The 16,860-nt window shown below is 37.3% G+C and overlaps 1 protein-coding gene across 6 annotated transcripts in view; it reads left to right on the forward strand.

The window, feature by feature from the left end:
• LOC145482567 (protein ELYS-like) overlaps positions 1–16,860 on the forward strand; it is a 67,939-nt gene that overhangs the window by 3,110 nt on the left and 47,969 nt on the right. For all 6 annotated transcript variants that reach the window (XM_081461156.1, XM_081461159.1, XM_081461161.1 and 3 more), the window contains 7 exons: positions 7,252–7,463; positions 7,867–7,938; positions 8,035–8,143; positions 8,780–8,834; positions 12,966–13,121; positions 14,481–14,589; positions 15,580–15,636. In XM_081461156.1, coding sequence (XP_081317282.1) covers positions 7,252–7,463; positions 7,867–7,938; positions 8,035–8,143; positions 8,780–8,834; positions 12,966–13,121; positions 14,481–14,589; positions 15,580–15,636 — 770 coding nt within the window. The remainder of the gene's footprint in view (positions 1–7,251; positions 7,464–7,866; positions 7,939–8,034; positions 8,144–8,779; positions 8,835–12,965; positions 13,122–14,480; positions 14,590–15,579; positions 15,637–16,860) is intronic.

The following is a 16,860-nucleotide window of genomic DNA, read 5'->3' on the forward strand; positions in this document are numbered from 1 at the left end:
CCCTGTGCATCTGTTGATGAATGAATGCCTAATCAGTTGTGAAAAAGTAAAGATCTTCATCATGGGGTTCATGATTCATTACAACCTGAGGTGTCCAATCAATGAAATCGATAATCAATGGTAATTGATATCAATCATTAGAAAACAGTCCGAAGAAAATACGCGTACTGATTTGTTAAAAATCGTGTTTCTATAACTTGATGGAAACACAGAACTAGCATGAGCTGTTCACATAAGGATGATGCGGGAATTTACACTTTGATAATCAAAGTTAACAAGCTTTTTTTCCTTTTTTTGTTGCGGTGTTTTCGAAAAGAAATAGAAAACATGTCCTCTGTGTTGCTATCGAGTTTAGTATAAATCTACTAGCTTTCTATCACGAATGCCATTCTGTGATTCTATTTGCGTTCTTTTCTGTGATAGATAGTAGCATAGCAGCATGCGCTGGGGACCACTTGTTTGTGTTTTCGAAGTGTCTGTGAAGAGGATTTAGATGAAAGTTTTGAGTGACTTGTAGATTTATACTAAAACAATTAGATTATTCACTCTCGATTCCTATGCGTGATAGTTGACTCAGGCTGCACCCTTGTCAACTATCGTGATAGAAATCTCCAGCTCATAATCTAATTGTTTAATAGAAACACTTCTGAAAGTTTGGGAGAACTCAAAAAAGCTGTGGAAACACTCGCCTGTGGCTCGTGTTCCCACAGCATTTCTTTTTCTCCTAAACTTCCACTCGTGTTTCTATAACTTGATAGAAACATGGTACATGTTTTCTATTTCGTAAATACCAATTGATTAATAGAGTGGTTTTCAATTGAGTGTCCTAAAACCAAAACCAAACCAATTACTTACCAACTAGACTTCTCAGCCAATCTCAAACAAAAACCAACACCAAGATAATTGCCTGATTACTTTTATGACTTGATTGAAAACCACTCTATTGATAATCAATGACCAATCAATGAAGATGATTTACCTGAGTTTTGATGATCGATTGCTAATAACAACTGATGGCCCAACTGGTATCATTCTTTGGAGGTATATATGCTTTGAACTTTTACATGGGAATAAGACATCTTATTATATGGCTTTGGCTTGCAGCCGATACAATGCGTGCTCTGATTGGCTAAGAGCGAGATATGAGCAGTCATTATGCAGCTGTAATTCCCATGGGCCGATTACGGATTATGCAAATTAGGAAGAGCCCAGCTCTGAAAAGTCAAGTGCATTAAAGTGATGAAAGCCGATTAAAATCAGTAAGAGAATGGAAGCTAACAGTTTAGAGATATTTCCTTAATAAAATTCATATAGGAGACTTACCAGCCGGTAACCTTGGCGAGCACTAGTGAAAAACAATCAAAGTTTGCTGAGTCTTAAGTAAAGCTAAAATCGCTAAGTGAAAAACACCATCGGCAGGTCTGTCGTGCATCCTGAGCAGAAGACCACGAAGAAACTTATAAGTTATCATCTTAGTCACAACAATTACCGAAGTATTGAACTCCGTCAAAGTTCTCATCAAATAGATTCCCTTGCATTAACACAAGCAAGTGTAAATCAGTTTCCAGGATCATCAGATGTAAACTATCAGATGGTTTCTGTCGGTAGCAGTGTTTCTGATAACTGCAGACGTTCACAAGGCTTGAAAAATTCATCCATTAATCCCAGAATGAAGAAGGCAAAGATATGTTGTCGAAAGCGAATGCATAGATCGAGTTAAGCTTATTTTGAGCAATGCATTCTGAAGCATTAGTATTTTCTTTCACCAAAAGACCGTTGCTTTGGACAATTTTGAGGCACTTTCTGTCTTTTCTATATGCATTGACATTTCGCCACAAAAGTCGGAAAAACTTCCCCATCAACTTGTGGTACCACGATACTAAAATACCTTTTTGAGGCTGTGACAGTCACTTTTCCCATAAAGAAATGAGTGTTTTTAACGTAATACGTAATACAGTGGTGAAGTTCACTGACTGTGTAGTTTTGCCCTGGGTTTGAGACGATGAATAAATCAGTAAATGTGTGCATCACCAGATCAATTATTGATGACTTCCGGTCGAATGATTTTTTTCTTTATTCATGAGCCATATAATAAACAACTTAATAACCTCGACCGTTCGGTTGTTACGGGAAAATCTCAAACCTCAGCCTACTGTAATATGGCAAGGCCTCAGTTTGAGATTTTCCCATAACAACCTCACTCTTGATTATTAAGTAGTTATACTTCTCTCTTTTTATTTGTCTTTTAAAAATTACTACAGTCGAACCTCCAGTTGCAACCACCTCTTGTAAGCAACCACCTCTCCTCAGTGACCAGGTTTCCAAAATACCAAAAGTTTCCATGTCAAATCACTATATTTGGAACCTCTTGTAAGCGACCACCTCTCGTAAGCGACTGCGACCACTTTTAGAGCTAAAAGTTTGAAATTTTCTTTTGTTTTTAACCTCCCATAAGCGACCACTTTAAGGATCAGACAGATAATAGAGCAGAAATTGGATAATAATGTTTTGTCATTATCGCATTTGGATAGTACAAGAGATGGAAATTTCTCAAGGGGAAATACCTCTTTTTCTTGAAATTGACTTGTTATATGAATAAAACATTTAAAACATGGGGTAAGTCTCTGCAGTTACCATATGCTAATGAGGCAAAATTTTCACCCAATATGGTCTAAGCTCTCGTAAGGGACCACGTCCTGTACATGTAAGTGATCACCAAGGCTTGACATTTTGGGTGGTCCCTTATGGGAGGGTTGACTGTATGTGGTAATTTTGTCAGTGGAGTAAACATTTTTGAAGAAAATTTTTGTGGGAACTTTTATTTGCGGATTGTGGAAAAAAACCCAAAACCCTCAAAATTATTGCTGCCCGCTAAGTCCATCAAGGATGCGCCAGCAGTCGGTTAGTACCTTGATTTTCCTAGTTGGCGCCTACCGCTTCATATAAGATGATAACAAAATTAAATACTTGTCAGCGGTGTCTCAAAGAAAAATGTAGAAATTACACATGGTGGACAAAGACTACAGACTAGTAGAAATTTAGTTTTGGCTAGTAGGTTTTTGATTTCCACTAGCCCCTTTGGCTAGTAAACAAAATGAAATTGGTCGAACTAGTTTCTGTCTTCCTCAAGGAAGAGGAATGCGAACACTTTTCTTGGAATTTCATTGCAGACATATCATGTTACCAGGCACGTGCTGTTCAGCATGTATGCAAATTTAAGTTTGTTTACTTTTCACTGTGTGGTATGTAAATGGGTAACTAAACATGTTATTATGTTGAAAGAAATATTTGATATAAAGACAGCATTCTCTGCCAGCACACATCATTGTTCTTTTTTACAAAAATAGTAGAACAAAACATGAGCTTCCCAATAAAATCATGCACAAAATCACGCAGAACTGTAAAGGGATAACATTTCATTTAGCATAACAACACAAGGATGATTTGTCATCGTATGCACACTAACAAAACTTACCACTACAGAAATAATTAGGCAAGAAAGATTTATGCCTTCAACATTTAAATCAGCCATTTTTAGCAGTTGAATTTTGCCAATGACAGTTTGCAGTATTGTTCAGATAGTTGTTTTGGTTTTGAAACATTTCTACGCTGCCTGTCTGTGAAGAAGTCTCAAGAGTTTTTACAATGACGTCTTGGGGTCTCAATATTTTTCCAAGAAGTCTCAAACAAAAAAGAGTCCTGAAAGTCTGTTTGGGAAAATCACTGGATTTTTCTTTGTGATCTGTTGGCCTGGGAGATTTGATGGAAAACGCTAGGCCATTGAACAAAATTAAAACTGGCACAATTCGTTGAGATGATAAATTGGTCCACTGTTTTTAATGTTACCAGTCAAGCGTGACACAAGGTGTGCTGACTACGTGTCAAACAGTTTCAGATGCAAAATCTCTTTGTTTTGTTTTTCTCAAGATTCCATAATGGATATAAGAGGGTTTCTTACTCTTGGTAAAAAAGAAAAAGGCAAAGACTAGAGTTCTGAAAAGAAACAACCCACTGAAGAAGGAGTAAATTTAAAACCTCCAGCACCAAAGTGGAAAATTTCGGCAATCATACTTTCAAGTCTTGTAGCTAATAATTCTGGTACTATTGGAACTAGCCAATGTCTAGGCAGTAGACTGGTTGTTACTAGCCAGTAGGCAAGTAAGTTGAAAAGTTAGTGTCAAACCCTGGATTATTGAGCAGAAATTGGATAATAAGGTGTTGTAACATTATTGCTTTTCTGGGTAGAACAAGAGATGGAAATTTCTCAATGGCTAATACTGCATTTTTTTCACTTGAATACTGGTAAAACATTTAAAACATTGGGTAAGTCTCTGCAGTTACTATATGCTAATGAGGCAAAATTTTGACCCAAATATATGGTTTTATATAATTACTTCTCATAAGGGATCACCCCCCATAAGCTGAAGTGCTGGTAGCCCAGGATTTCATGGTTAGGAACCTTTGGGCTCCTCAAAATTTTTCTTAGACCACAGCCTTCAATTTCCGTCAATTGGACACCTGGGATTACAAAACTATGAATGGAACTATAAGGATTTCACAGTATTTGCTGTCATTTTCTGATGTATAAGATTACTTCGATAGTATTTTTCTAAGGTAGAAAAACACCACACAAATAATAAAAAGATGAAAATGAACAGGAATAGTTACCACTAACAAGATTAAGATAGATTGCAACAAACAAACTTGAAAAATAGGCTAATTTTGTCAAGCTGTGCTGTCTGTGATACAAGAGCAAGAGTTGATATGTTCCCAGGAAAGTTATAGTATGACAAGTGAAGTGTATGAATATGCCATGAATATAATGTATACTGAGCCCCCGCTATAAAGTGGACATCCTTAGAACAGCAATTATGAGAAGTTTTGGCTGGTGTTGCTAATATAGTATACTGTACACTTAAACCTGTATTAAGTGGACACCCTTGGGACCCTCACTAGTGTCTGCTTAATACAGGGTGTCTGCTCAAAACAGGTTCTAATATGTTGTGCAATAATAGTTAACTATTAACCCTTTTGTAACACTGTTTAAGATCAAAGACTAGCTAAGACTGCTCATAGTACAATGTCCAGTCAATCAATGAATCAATCTGGAATAATCAATTAGCTTTAAAATGACATCGCTGAGCAATGTTAAAGGAGTCTCAGCTGAATCTTTAGAAGTAAAAGGCCCTTGAAGTGTCCACTTATGCAGGTTTTGTGCACCAAAATAGCTTAATATTGGTGTCCACATCCGCTTAACAGAGGTGTCTGCTGAATGTAGGTTTATTTTACAGTAAATGTGGGAAGAAAATTTAGGGACTCAAGTTGGTGTCTAGCATCCGCTTAATACAGGTTTGACTATTTACGTAATAGGGTAACACAGACTCCTCAGTAGCCCACGTTACAGCCACCCTCCCCAAAAGGAGAAATTGGAGAGAACGTCTTTGTGTTGCCATCAATAATCATGTTCCTTGCATAAATTTTCTGTACTTTAAAACTGTTTCAGTGTCACCACAGCTAACATGATGTGTGGAGACAATAGAGGAACATGCTCTGTGCATGTGGCCTCTACATGACAGCTGATGACCTTTGAAAGTTGGAAACAGACCAGTTGTAGAATAATTTTGTCCCCATAAAGTGCTGATTACTTCTGGTAATCTGGCTTTTAAATTTCAAAATTCTTAATTTAAATCTCAGTGACAAATTGTATCAAATTTCCATTGTGGTCTCTTCAGCCAACTCAAGAGATATTTGGTACTGCGCAGTTTACCAGCCTGGTCATGTAAATGCACTCAAGTTATAATCCTCTTTTGGTTTGTGTTGTCATAATGAAGGCTTTTTAATTAGTTTTGAAAATTCAAAGCTTGAAAAGTTAACTTACCTGCGATAAACTTTCTCAAGAAATAATTGGCCTCTTGTAAAATAATTTGCTGCTAATTTAGTCCAAATGGCCAACTCTCTCTTTGTGATGTGCCTGCAGGGAATCATCAGAAGTCAAAATGTGGCCTGTCTACCTGTCGAGTTCAGGTAATTTTAGGAAGTGACAGGTTTGAAAATATTTATGCCTGTCGCTGGTGACAGGAAAGAAAATCCTTAGTAATTCAGAATTTATCAATTTGAATAATATTTTCATCCGTTTTCCACCCGCAGTCGTGCCCACTAGTGCAGAACTTCTCACATGGTACCGGTAGTTACCAGACTCTACTCAACAAAAGCAAAATGATCCAATCTGTGCAGTGTGCATGATAAAGACAGAAAATGTGACTTGCATTTTTCTTCCGTGTTTCTGCGCCCATCCAGTGTGAATGAGTTTAGTATTTCAGTTCATGATATGGATCGTTTTCTAATGTGTAATCAGTGCGCTAAAGAAGTGGAAGTTGAAGGACACGTAGAAAAGAATTTTGAAACACCGATGATGAAACATAATACTGTATGAGTATTCAAGTTCAGTGAGAAATGGAAAGATGGGTGCCTGTGTTTGTCATTAGAGGATGGAAAAATGTTCTGTTCTTACTCACAGAGGAGTCACTTAATGACCTCATGCATGTTGCCCTTAGCAGGGTCACTGTAAAGAACTTTAACCCTGAGCCTGCCATTGAAATATGGTGGAATGATTCTAGAAACCCAGGAGACTATTGGGTACCTATGGGCCAAACCAAAGGCCTAAACAGGCTGAGACAATAAATTGACAACAAAATGTCATTGCTTTCTATCAATTTATTACTAATGATTGTACAACCTCAGTTGAGTTTTAAAAGGTGAAAATAAATATTAAAATAATAGTGTTCAAGTTGGATGTTTTGCCTGTCACTAGACACAGGTAAACAGTCTGGGGACATTTTGACCCTTGAGTCATGGTAGTTGTAGTCATAAAAATAAATAAATTGGCCATTGGCAGCTCCAGTAGTTCTTGAGAAATGCAAATTATGTGGATCAAGTCTCTATTTGTAATTAAAAAAGAGATACAGTGGTAAACTTATCTTTCACTGATAACCAATTTGTTTTCATGTACATGTAGTGTAAGAAAGGCACAGTAATGTATAAGTTGATGTAATTGTAATAAACAATATGGTGGATTTTATGCCTGGTAAATATGTGAGAAGATTATTTTTCACACAGGCATACTTGGAATAATAATTCCAAATTCTCCATCTTGAACCTTGTTTACTGGCCTAGTTTAATGACAGAAAAATGATCTTCTCATGTGTTGATAATGTAAATTGTTAATAGTATTATTGTACATTGTTGTTCCAGTCCTCAGTTAAAATTGTTGTTTGGTATTGTGGCTATTGGTACAGAGCAGGGACACTGTTACTTGGTTGATCTTCGTCTTGATGATGAAGGTGAAGAGTTTGATGAGTGGCACACAAGCTCCATTGAAGTGGTGAATCCTTTATCACATGAGATGGCACAACTTAGAAATACTGCGAGGACAAATGGAACCCATTTAGGGATAGAGATAGGAAGTATGTTAAAATACTTTACATTATTCATTCAAAATATTTCTTCATTTTTTGATTGACCTTGATCCCTGGTTAATAATTCATCATTCATAACGAACCAATGCAGACCAAACTTGTAAATTTGTGTTGTTTGCCCAATGATTAAAAACAAAAACAAAAGAAATAATGTTACACAATAGTAAGTGGCAGTCAGGTTCATGTTTGAAAGGTACATTGAATATGAAAACTTCAGCTGAATACAACCTCTTGAAACATCAGTATATGAAATGCAAAACAGTCAACATTAACAAGTCTGAGCATTTAGTATATTTTGTCCCAACAGAGAACAATAGAAGTCATTAGAATTTGCCTTTGACCTACTGTACATTGCAGGGAATTCAACTCTCTGTTACTGTTTTGTTTTCAGGTTTTTGCCATGTTTTTGGAAGGTTTTCATATGTGAAATCTGATTTTACTGAGTTGAAGAGTTTTTCCTCAGGTAAGTTAAAAGAATTAAACTTTGCTGATGTCACCAGTTTTGCAGCTTGTTAATTAAATAAATGTTATCTGGAATGAGATTTATTGTTTTGCACAGGTGATGTGTTTGTGACGGCTATCAAGTATGTGAGGCAAACAAGCTCTTTGCTCGTAGGGTTCAACTTTGGTTGCTTTCAGATGTGGAATATGGAGACTCTCACTCTTATGTAAGCCTTTTTATCTACTGAACACAGACAGTCATACTGTAAAATTAACAACAAACTAGGCATTATTTAAAGGGACTGGGTCAAATCACAAGTTGTTGTTTGGGTTAAATTGTTTGGGAAATTATGATGTTAATGCCTGGTTGGACACAGGACTGACAAAGCAGTGAATGCTTCTAGTCTTTTTGCTGCTAAGGTACGAGGCAGTCATTCATATCATGCCTTATGGAGATATTGAAATGTCTGGATGTCTGTACCTCCACACTGACAGAATGGAGGGCAGTGTTGTTGTGTTTCACATACATGTATGGTTCATATGTCATGATAGAAATTCAATAATTTAAGAATTTAGTATTTTAAGAAATTTGCTTCAGGGTAGCCTGTTAACTATGTTAATTTGTTTTCAGTTTAATATGCTACTGCCACAAAAATCAAGCTTTACAGAGTTTAGACTTCTTCATGCAAAAATAAAATGCAAAGAGATTGGTGTTGACAGTGGGAGGAGCTTAGTCCCTTTTATAGTGTACCTTCACGTTTACTGATGTCATGGAAAGAGATCATATTTTTTCAACTACTTGACTTCTAATTAATGCTGTGTAATTTTTATCAACTGACATTGTGAACTCTTCTGTTTATTAGCTACAGCAGTCAGATTGGCCAGTATTATTCAGCAGTCACACACTTCATGTATCAGGTGACTGTCTGGATTCTTTACATCAGTAGTGATTCCAGTGTAAAGCTGTTAGAATTAGTTTGTGATGTAACATTGAAATTGTAGTATTAGACTTAAATTGGGAGGTTAAAATTCTTTTCAGATAGAGTACTTACTTTAAGGTGGCTCAAAACTGTAATATTTTTACCACGAGAAGTCTGGGCTCTAATGCACACTTCAGCACAAGGCATCGTGTGATCACTCGAGGGGTCCCAAGATAGCATGTAAGATTTAAAGTTTGCAAAACTCACAACAAACATGGTGGTGTGAGGCCCGCTTCGTAAAACTTTGTTTTCCGCCAAGTTTAGTGAGCTGTTTGGGATATTACTTACTTTAAACTTTGAAACATCCATCCCTCAGGCAATTTCAGAGGAAAAAACATTCTTTTAAACCGCTGTGCTGGAACGTAAATGAAAATTTGATGTATCAATCTAAAAAACAACAGGAAAAAAACTACTCTTCAGGTTTTTTTTGTTCTTTTTACTGGGTCAGTCTCACCTTTGGGTATTTATGGTACTCTTCTTGTGTTGCTTATGCTGCTAAAGACAACAGTGAAAAGGAAAACACTATTCACAGGTATTCGCATTAATTCACATGGAATTGTGGGCTTAACTGATCAGCGGACCACCTTCACGGATGCGCAAGGGGCGATTTTGCAGAGTAGGGATTTTAATTTGCTCGTAGATGAAGCTTATATCTCAAAAACTGATCAGGTGACCCTATTTTTCCAGGTACCAAAGACAGGACCAAAGACAGTGAAACTGTTCACAAACCATCCAAAAAAGTAGTCAACGGCAAAAGCGGAATGCATGTGCGAAATTGTGTAAAAATTTGTGGAGTGGAATTCCTCCAACTTAGAAATTTCCATTTTTTTAAAATTTAAGCAAAATATACTCCACAGAATTTTTTATAATTTTCCCTGTTTCTTCTTCCATGGCTAACAAAAAGATTGTTAGAAAAAAAACATGGGGTCACTGCCTTAGCTTTTTAAATAGATGTAGCTGATGGTAAAAAGTGGGTCAAGTTTGTTGCTGAACAGTACAACCTTTATTTATGACTTAGACACAATGAACAGTACAGTCGAGAGTTACCTTAAAACTAGATGTTCTAACAGCGTTTGCTCTGGCTTCAAACCACAGTATCAAATCGTACTTTACGAAAACGTGTGTTGGACACAATAAAAGCAAATTAAATAATCAGGATATTTTAGCACAAGAGTTCTGCTTGGATATTTACTATTCAAGTTGCTTCGTTGAGTATCCTCCTCATCCTATCGCAAGTTGTGAGTTTAAACCATTTTCCAAGAATTTGCGACCCTTAACACAGTTTATGACGAAATATTCAAGCTACATATTTTTATTGAATCAAGGCAGGAGTATTTTTAAAAAGGACTCTCATTTATAAGGGAAGATGCGGCATTCTGTTTTGCTATTTATTTTGGTTTCATGCTCGTCTAGTTCATGTCAAGCAACATGATTTTCTTTTGCAGTCAGACACAGAATTGTCGATTGCTAAGACTGCTAAATATATTTGAACTACTAGTGAAATAACTGGCTAAACTATCATCAATGCAGATTTTCCTTAGGACTTGGCAAGAACATTGGTTCGTCAATAATCCGGCACAATGCCCCGCATAATCGAAGGTTCACCTCCCACACAATATGCCTCCAAATTCACGTGTTATCTTTTTTTTCCTGCACCCTACTAGAAAGCCAACTAACTTGAAGGTAAGATATTTAATTCAAGTTACCGAAAGTCTTATCTTTACAACTTTGGAGATCGACATATTTTGCGCGGTACAAGAAACAAGTTGCATGTTTTTAATGAGCTACGAGTCCAAAAAAGTTTTCGTATTTAGCTTGTTTTATTGCAATATGATTTGTTTTACTACTAACAGTGTCCTAAATAATAACAGTAGTAGCCACATACCGTCATTGACTGCCTATTTTTTGCCAGTGTTTTCGTAGATTTAACTCATACCGCAATTGGCTCAGTTGTTATCTCATGAGAACATTTCGAGTGTGAACTTTGCTTACCTGGCTGGCTTTCAAGCAATATAATTCGTGGACTGACCCTTTCTGAAAACGATCGACATCTTTGTATGTGAGATGAATGTATAAGGCGCGATTCTTAACAAAACTTTCTTCGCAAAACACCGCATTCTGTCACAAAGAGCGAGCTATGTCGCGTTTCTTGTCCCCAGTTTCCATGGTCTACGCATGGAACGCCTGGGACGATGACCCCCCTTTTGGTAACCAAAAAGCTAGCATTTTAAGACTCGGGCTTTCCTACAGAAGCCCGAGTAAAACTTAGCACAGCCATTCAAAACAGTACAGTTCCAAGCCTGAAAAATCGCACCTCAATTCAATCCCATCTTAAAAAAGACAGAAAACTGTTTTGAGCCACTTTAAATAATTATTATAACAATGAGGCCTTGATTAATGTCAATGTTTACTGCCACTGAGCACAAGCCCTAGGATTTCATGGTAACGATCATTTCTAGTACTGTGTTGTTGCCATGATTCAGAGATGATGGAACCGAACAACCATTTGCCACTGACATCTTCAGCCTTGCTGATCACAATTCGTTTAATAATTTTTTTTCTTTTCTACTTCTCGACAAGTAGATCCATTCCTTTGATTACCACTCCGATTATATATGAAACTAAGATGTTGTTTCATGTCACCAGTCTGCCATCTTGTATCTATCGCGAAGTGCATCACACGGATGTGCAAGGCAATCTAGGATGGAATTAAGATGGTAGACAAGTGGCCGAGTCTGGGTGAACCAGCTACAGTTGTTGGTTTTCATCCTAGCAATCAGTTTGCATGGCATCCACTGTGAGGAAGAAGGAGTTCAAAAGTTGACTATGTATAGTTAAAAAACATTCGAGAAGAGGTAGTTTTGCATTTATTTTAAGACCGTTATGGAGAACATCACTTTGTTTATAAATTTAATCTTACCAGCCAAGATCCATTCCACTGAGTACATGTAAGCTTAATATGATATTGTAATATTATAACGTAAAAATGCTAACATTGCAGTCAGGGATGGACATTAGCAGTATACAATTGAAGTTGTGTTTGACGCTGACTCTACTAAATGTTAAAACATTTATAGCTACTTATACAAAGATGTCTTGACCGAATAACTTCAGTCTTTGTCAGTTTAAAAAGCCAACTGAAATTACTGGCTATCGAATGGTTCACAGTTCTGTGTGTGCTACTTTATTATGACGTGTTCATGCATTATAATGTGTTCCTTTCATTTCCTTCTCTCTTCTCCAATTGTGTTTTTGCTTTCTTTTTCCCCTCGGGACCAGTCATTAAGTGTTAACTGTAGTCCAAAACTTTGAAACTATTTCTCAAACTGAGTAGATCACATGAACTCTGTAACAGTAGCCGGATGCTGCTCTCTTTGAAACCTGCAAGGTTCACAGTACCTTGACTTCTCCTGCTGCTTTGCTTTGCTTTCTTTTGTTTCCCATTACGTTTATACCTTCTGATTTATATAGTAATTTAGAAATGTATTGTCCCATTTTCACTTGACTTCTCTATAGTTAAATTTGATTGAAGTGTACACTGTGAAAAGAAATACAGTGAACACCATCTTTTCCTTATTTCTGGTCATTTGTTCTCAACTCCCAATAGCTTGAACTCCTGATAACTCGAACTCTTGATAACTTGAACCTTTTTTAATTTCCCTGGAATGTTTGAGTTATCAGGAGTAGACTGCACATTTTTAAGTTCTGATAACTTATTATGCCTTATAATAAATTAAAAGCGTATAATTTATATAACTGTCCCAATTTGTTTTGGCTCAAAAAAGTGCATTTTGTTGACTATTTCTTCCATTTACAGTGTATGCGAGAGAGCAAAGACAACACAATTCCTATGATTTGGGCTCTGTATTGATCTCAGTTCTGTTGGAATTGGTTCAATACACTGTTTTCACTGGTTCGCAATGGGCTTTCATTACTTTACACTAACTCTCTTACATTTTTGATGTAAAGCAATGGGCTTGTAAGTCTAAAAATACTAACCCAGAAGGGCAAGTTCATATCATGATGATTGAATTAATATTGTTCTTAGAGATGTTGTTATTGTCAACAGGAGCCAGAGAATGATCCACGTTATTGCAGCTATTTGTGGGTGGCCAGAGGCCCTCTTGTTCTTGAGAATTGTCCAGAGACACCTGCCACCCTCACTCTATACCAACTGGTGTTTGCATCAAGAGATGTACTTACAGGTTATGGGGTTATCTATAAGGTGGGTTTGTTTCTCAAACAATTCTATTTGTGATAGCCTGTGTGGCAGTTATTTAGAGGGGAAGGTGAGGGAAAAAAATGTATGTGTGAAGCACAATTGTAGGGGTTGGTAGGGGGGGAAGTGCCTGCAGATGAACATAAAATTCCTGATGGGTGAGAATTAATTGTTAAGTAAGTGAACCATTGCTCTGATTAGTCATTGATATGTCATCCAAGTGCTTTGGCTCACCTCACTCAATTATGTTCAGATGAATCACGAGATGATGCTCTTGAGCAACTCCTTCAAGAAACACTCCTTTAATTGGAAGAAAAACAGTTTGTAAGTATGATCTAAAAGTGGTGCAGAACAAAGCAATCAGACAACTGTTTGAATGGAAAAAACTGCTAGCCATTGTGCCAACAGACAATGGAAAGAGCTTGGTATCATAGCTGCTAATTTTGGTTGCACGAAGAACCTACCTGCAAGCTAAAAATTTGTCCACCTTCACAGCTGTTGAGTTAGTAAGCAGATCTACTCGGAACAGATAGAAGGCAAGTGTTTAAGAGGGGGCCAGAAGAAGTGCTTCAAAGGTGTGCTGAAAGTAAACTTCAAGAAGTGCAGCATCGATGTCACTCTTTGGGAGGAGAGAGCAAAGGACAGGCCTCTCTGGAGAACCACTATCAGCGAAGGAACTGCAACTTTCGAAGTGAGATGTCAAGAGTTGGAGGAAAATGAAGGCCTAGGAAAGAGCGGCAACAACAACCATGGCCTGCTCTTCTGCCCGGTACAAGTTGTCCACAATGGGGTAGAACCGTTGGGGCAAAAATTGGACTCAAAAGCCACCTGCAGACACACCACTGATCAATACAAAGACTATTGTCCCCGACCTAAACCAGGGATAGCCACAACGACGAATGCCACTAACCAGCATTGTAAACAACCAGATTTGTTGAAGTTGAGGCCATGAATTTGTCTGCCTGTAATTTGGCAGAAAAGCTGGAAAGATTGGATGATGTTGAAATAGGCAAATTCGAGATTGTGTGTGCATCAATGCCAAGTGTCAGAAATAGAAGTTTCTCTGTAAATTATTTACTGCAAAAGGACTCTGTCTTCAGTGGATGTCTATTGGCTTGTGTAGTTGACAAGTCACATACAGGTTGTATAGTAGAAACATGGACCAGTTTAGGGTGAGAGATGTTATTTTTTCAGTGTTTTCAGTGTTCTGAGTTGAATTGCATACTTAATTAGGGGGGAGAATGGCAAAAACAATGGCATCCATGCAGGCATCCTCCCCCTCCCATCACTCTTTGAGCTTACTGTTTTCTCCTGTCCCTCCCCTTTAAAATCATTTTTCTAAAGAAGCTGTAATTTTTTCATCAGGACCTTAGTGGTGTTGGTCGTAGGTTTGAACATCAACTCACTGCTGATGCTCATCATCTTGCTGATGCTACCTCTGTTGGAAGTAAAATTATTTGCTGCTACACGTTAGGTAAGCACTTAGACTCTCTAGTTCAGCTTTAACATCAAAAGAGCCAGTGGAACTCATAATCAATGCTGTGAGCTTAATAACTAAGTGGGAAGGCTGCATGCAGGGAGAAATACAGTACTTTGCTCATGGTTCGGGTTGTGTATGGACCAACTACTTATATGTTGTTCTTTATTGTTTATTGTGGTTCTTTACTGTAAACACCAATTTTGTCACATGTGTCATGTTCCTGCAGCAGCAGTGTAAAATGGGGTGATTGCATTTTTCTGATCCTGGCTTGTAGGAAACCGTTCCTGAAGACACTTTTGGATCCTCAAATTTGTCTGCTCCTTATTTCCCTTCTTTCTTTCTTTTTTTTTTTTGGAGAAGCAAAGTTTAAATGTAATTTGCCACTGCACTATGTCTGCTCATATTTTCCATGCTTTCAGGACATTTGAGTCTTTACAGGCAAAACTGGTAAAACCTTTTAGTGAAAAGTTTGTCCTTTTATTCAGAAGTTATTTAATTTGAAGCACTCATTGACTTTGCAAAAGCAGTGTATTTTTCATTAAGTGACCTCCTGGATGAAAGGGGATAATTAAGACAAAAGGCTATATTTTACTGAGCACTAATTCCGAATCTAGCTGCGTAGTATACAAAAGCATAGCACATGTAAAAATCTTAATTTCTTGTTGCAAATCTTACCTATCAGTAAGACTAGTCTACTACTGCTAATACTCAGAAGTTGAATAAATCATGTCAAACATCCCTGTAAAGTCCTACACAGATGTTTTTGGTGATTTGAATATGAAAAGAAAGGGAGAAGGAAAGGACTAGGAAACATCAAAGTATTAATTTGGCCAATTTGGTACTTAAATATGTATGCAAGTGGAGATTCTTCTCATTTTTTCAAGGAAAGTCAAAGGATACTCTACTTGCAGGGAGTTTGTGTGGTTAATGTTTCCAGTAGAAAGGTAGATAAAATGGCACTCATAGTCATTTCTTCTGATGTAGAAAAAGGTGGAAACTCATTTGATAGTCCAAGAATGGATGAAGGTTCTATTGTTGAGAGTAAGTGATCAGTTCTTTAGTTACACTTTAACCAGTACATGTACCATGGAAATATACCTAATTTCTTGAATCTGCAAGGGAAGGAAAAATTTTCATGAGCAATTTGAGTTTGAGATTTGTTTTGAAAGTAGACCTGTTTTAAAAGTACATGTAGACTTGTTTTGAAAGTAGTTTTTTTATCCCAGCAATATAAGCACAAATTAATAGGACTTTGCTCTCTTTTTTCAGGATTCTTTCTCAAGTTTTAGGATGGGTTTCCATTTTTCATGGTTTAGGATGGGTTTCCATGTCTCATGGTGTAGGATGGGTTTCCATGTCTCATGGTGTAGGATGGGTTTCCATGTCTCATGGTGTAGGATGGGTTTCCATGTCTCATGGTTTAGGATGGGTTTCCATGTCTCATGGTTGAGGATTGATTTTATATCTTATGGCTGAGGATTGATTTCTATATCTCATGATTTACATGTAGGATTGGTTTCCATGACTCTTGGCTGACTTTGTCCGCATGCTCTTTCTTTCTTGTCTAGAAAAGGTGCCATGTCTTCCTAGCATGCAGAGCACTTTGACCGTATGGAATCTTGTATACAGCACATTTTTGTCTGTCACTAAGTGGTTCGTGACAAGTGACTTAAGTCATTTCAACTTCCTTCCAGGTCTGAAAGCCACACAGAAGGAGTGAGTGTGGCTCAGCAATTTCCCTAAACTACTCACTGCAGATAACTCTGTCAGTTATGATACGGTCTCAGCCCCACGACTCTGTTATTTATCTTGTTCCTCACTATCTGTACATTTTTGTTCCACTGATGTTGTCTTTGTTCCATAGATGTTCTCATCATCTCCCAGGGGTATCCATTTGCTTCACACACATCTTCGATGTTGTGTAGTTCTTCTGCCGGGTGTCTTTTTTTTTTTTTTACAGAGCTCTTACTCCTTCGGCAAATCATTTTTTAAGGGCCCTCTTCATTCTGTCTGGGTAGTTGCTCATTTGTGTCACATTATTTTGTTTGTACAAGTTTTCTTCCAGATTATGGTGCACTTTGAGTCTATTTCAAATCCAATACATGCTACAACATCTCCTTCTTCATCCTCTTTTGTGAACACATTTACTCCTGGCTCAGTAATATTGAGGTGATCTAGATTATCTTTTTGAGTTTCTCTTTCTTTGCACCGTGTCTTGGTTGACATTGTAGCTGTCATCCACACACATGTACCAGTACTACTCAA

This window comes from Orbicella franksi, chromosome 3 (assembly GCF_964199315.1).
Source record: "Orbicella franksi chromosome 3, jaOrbFran1.1, whole genome shotgun sequence".
NCBI classification, from domain to species: Eukaryota; Metazoa; Cnidaria; class Anthozoa; order Scleractinia; family Merulinidae; genus Orbicella; species Orbicella franksi.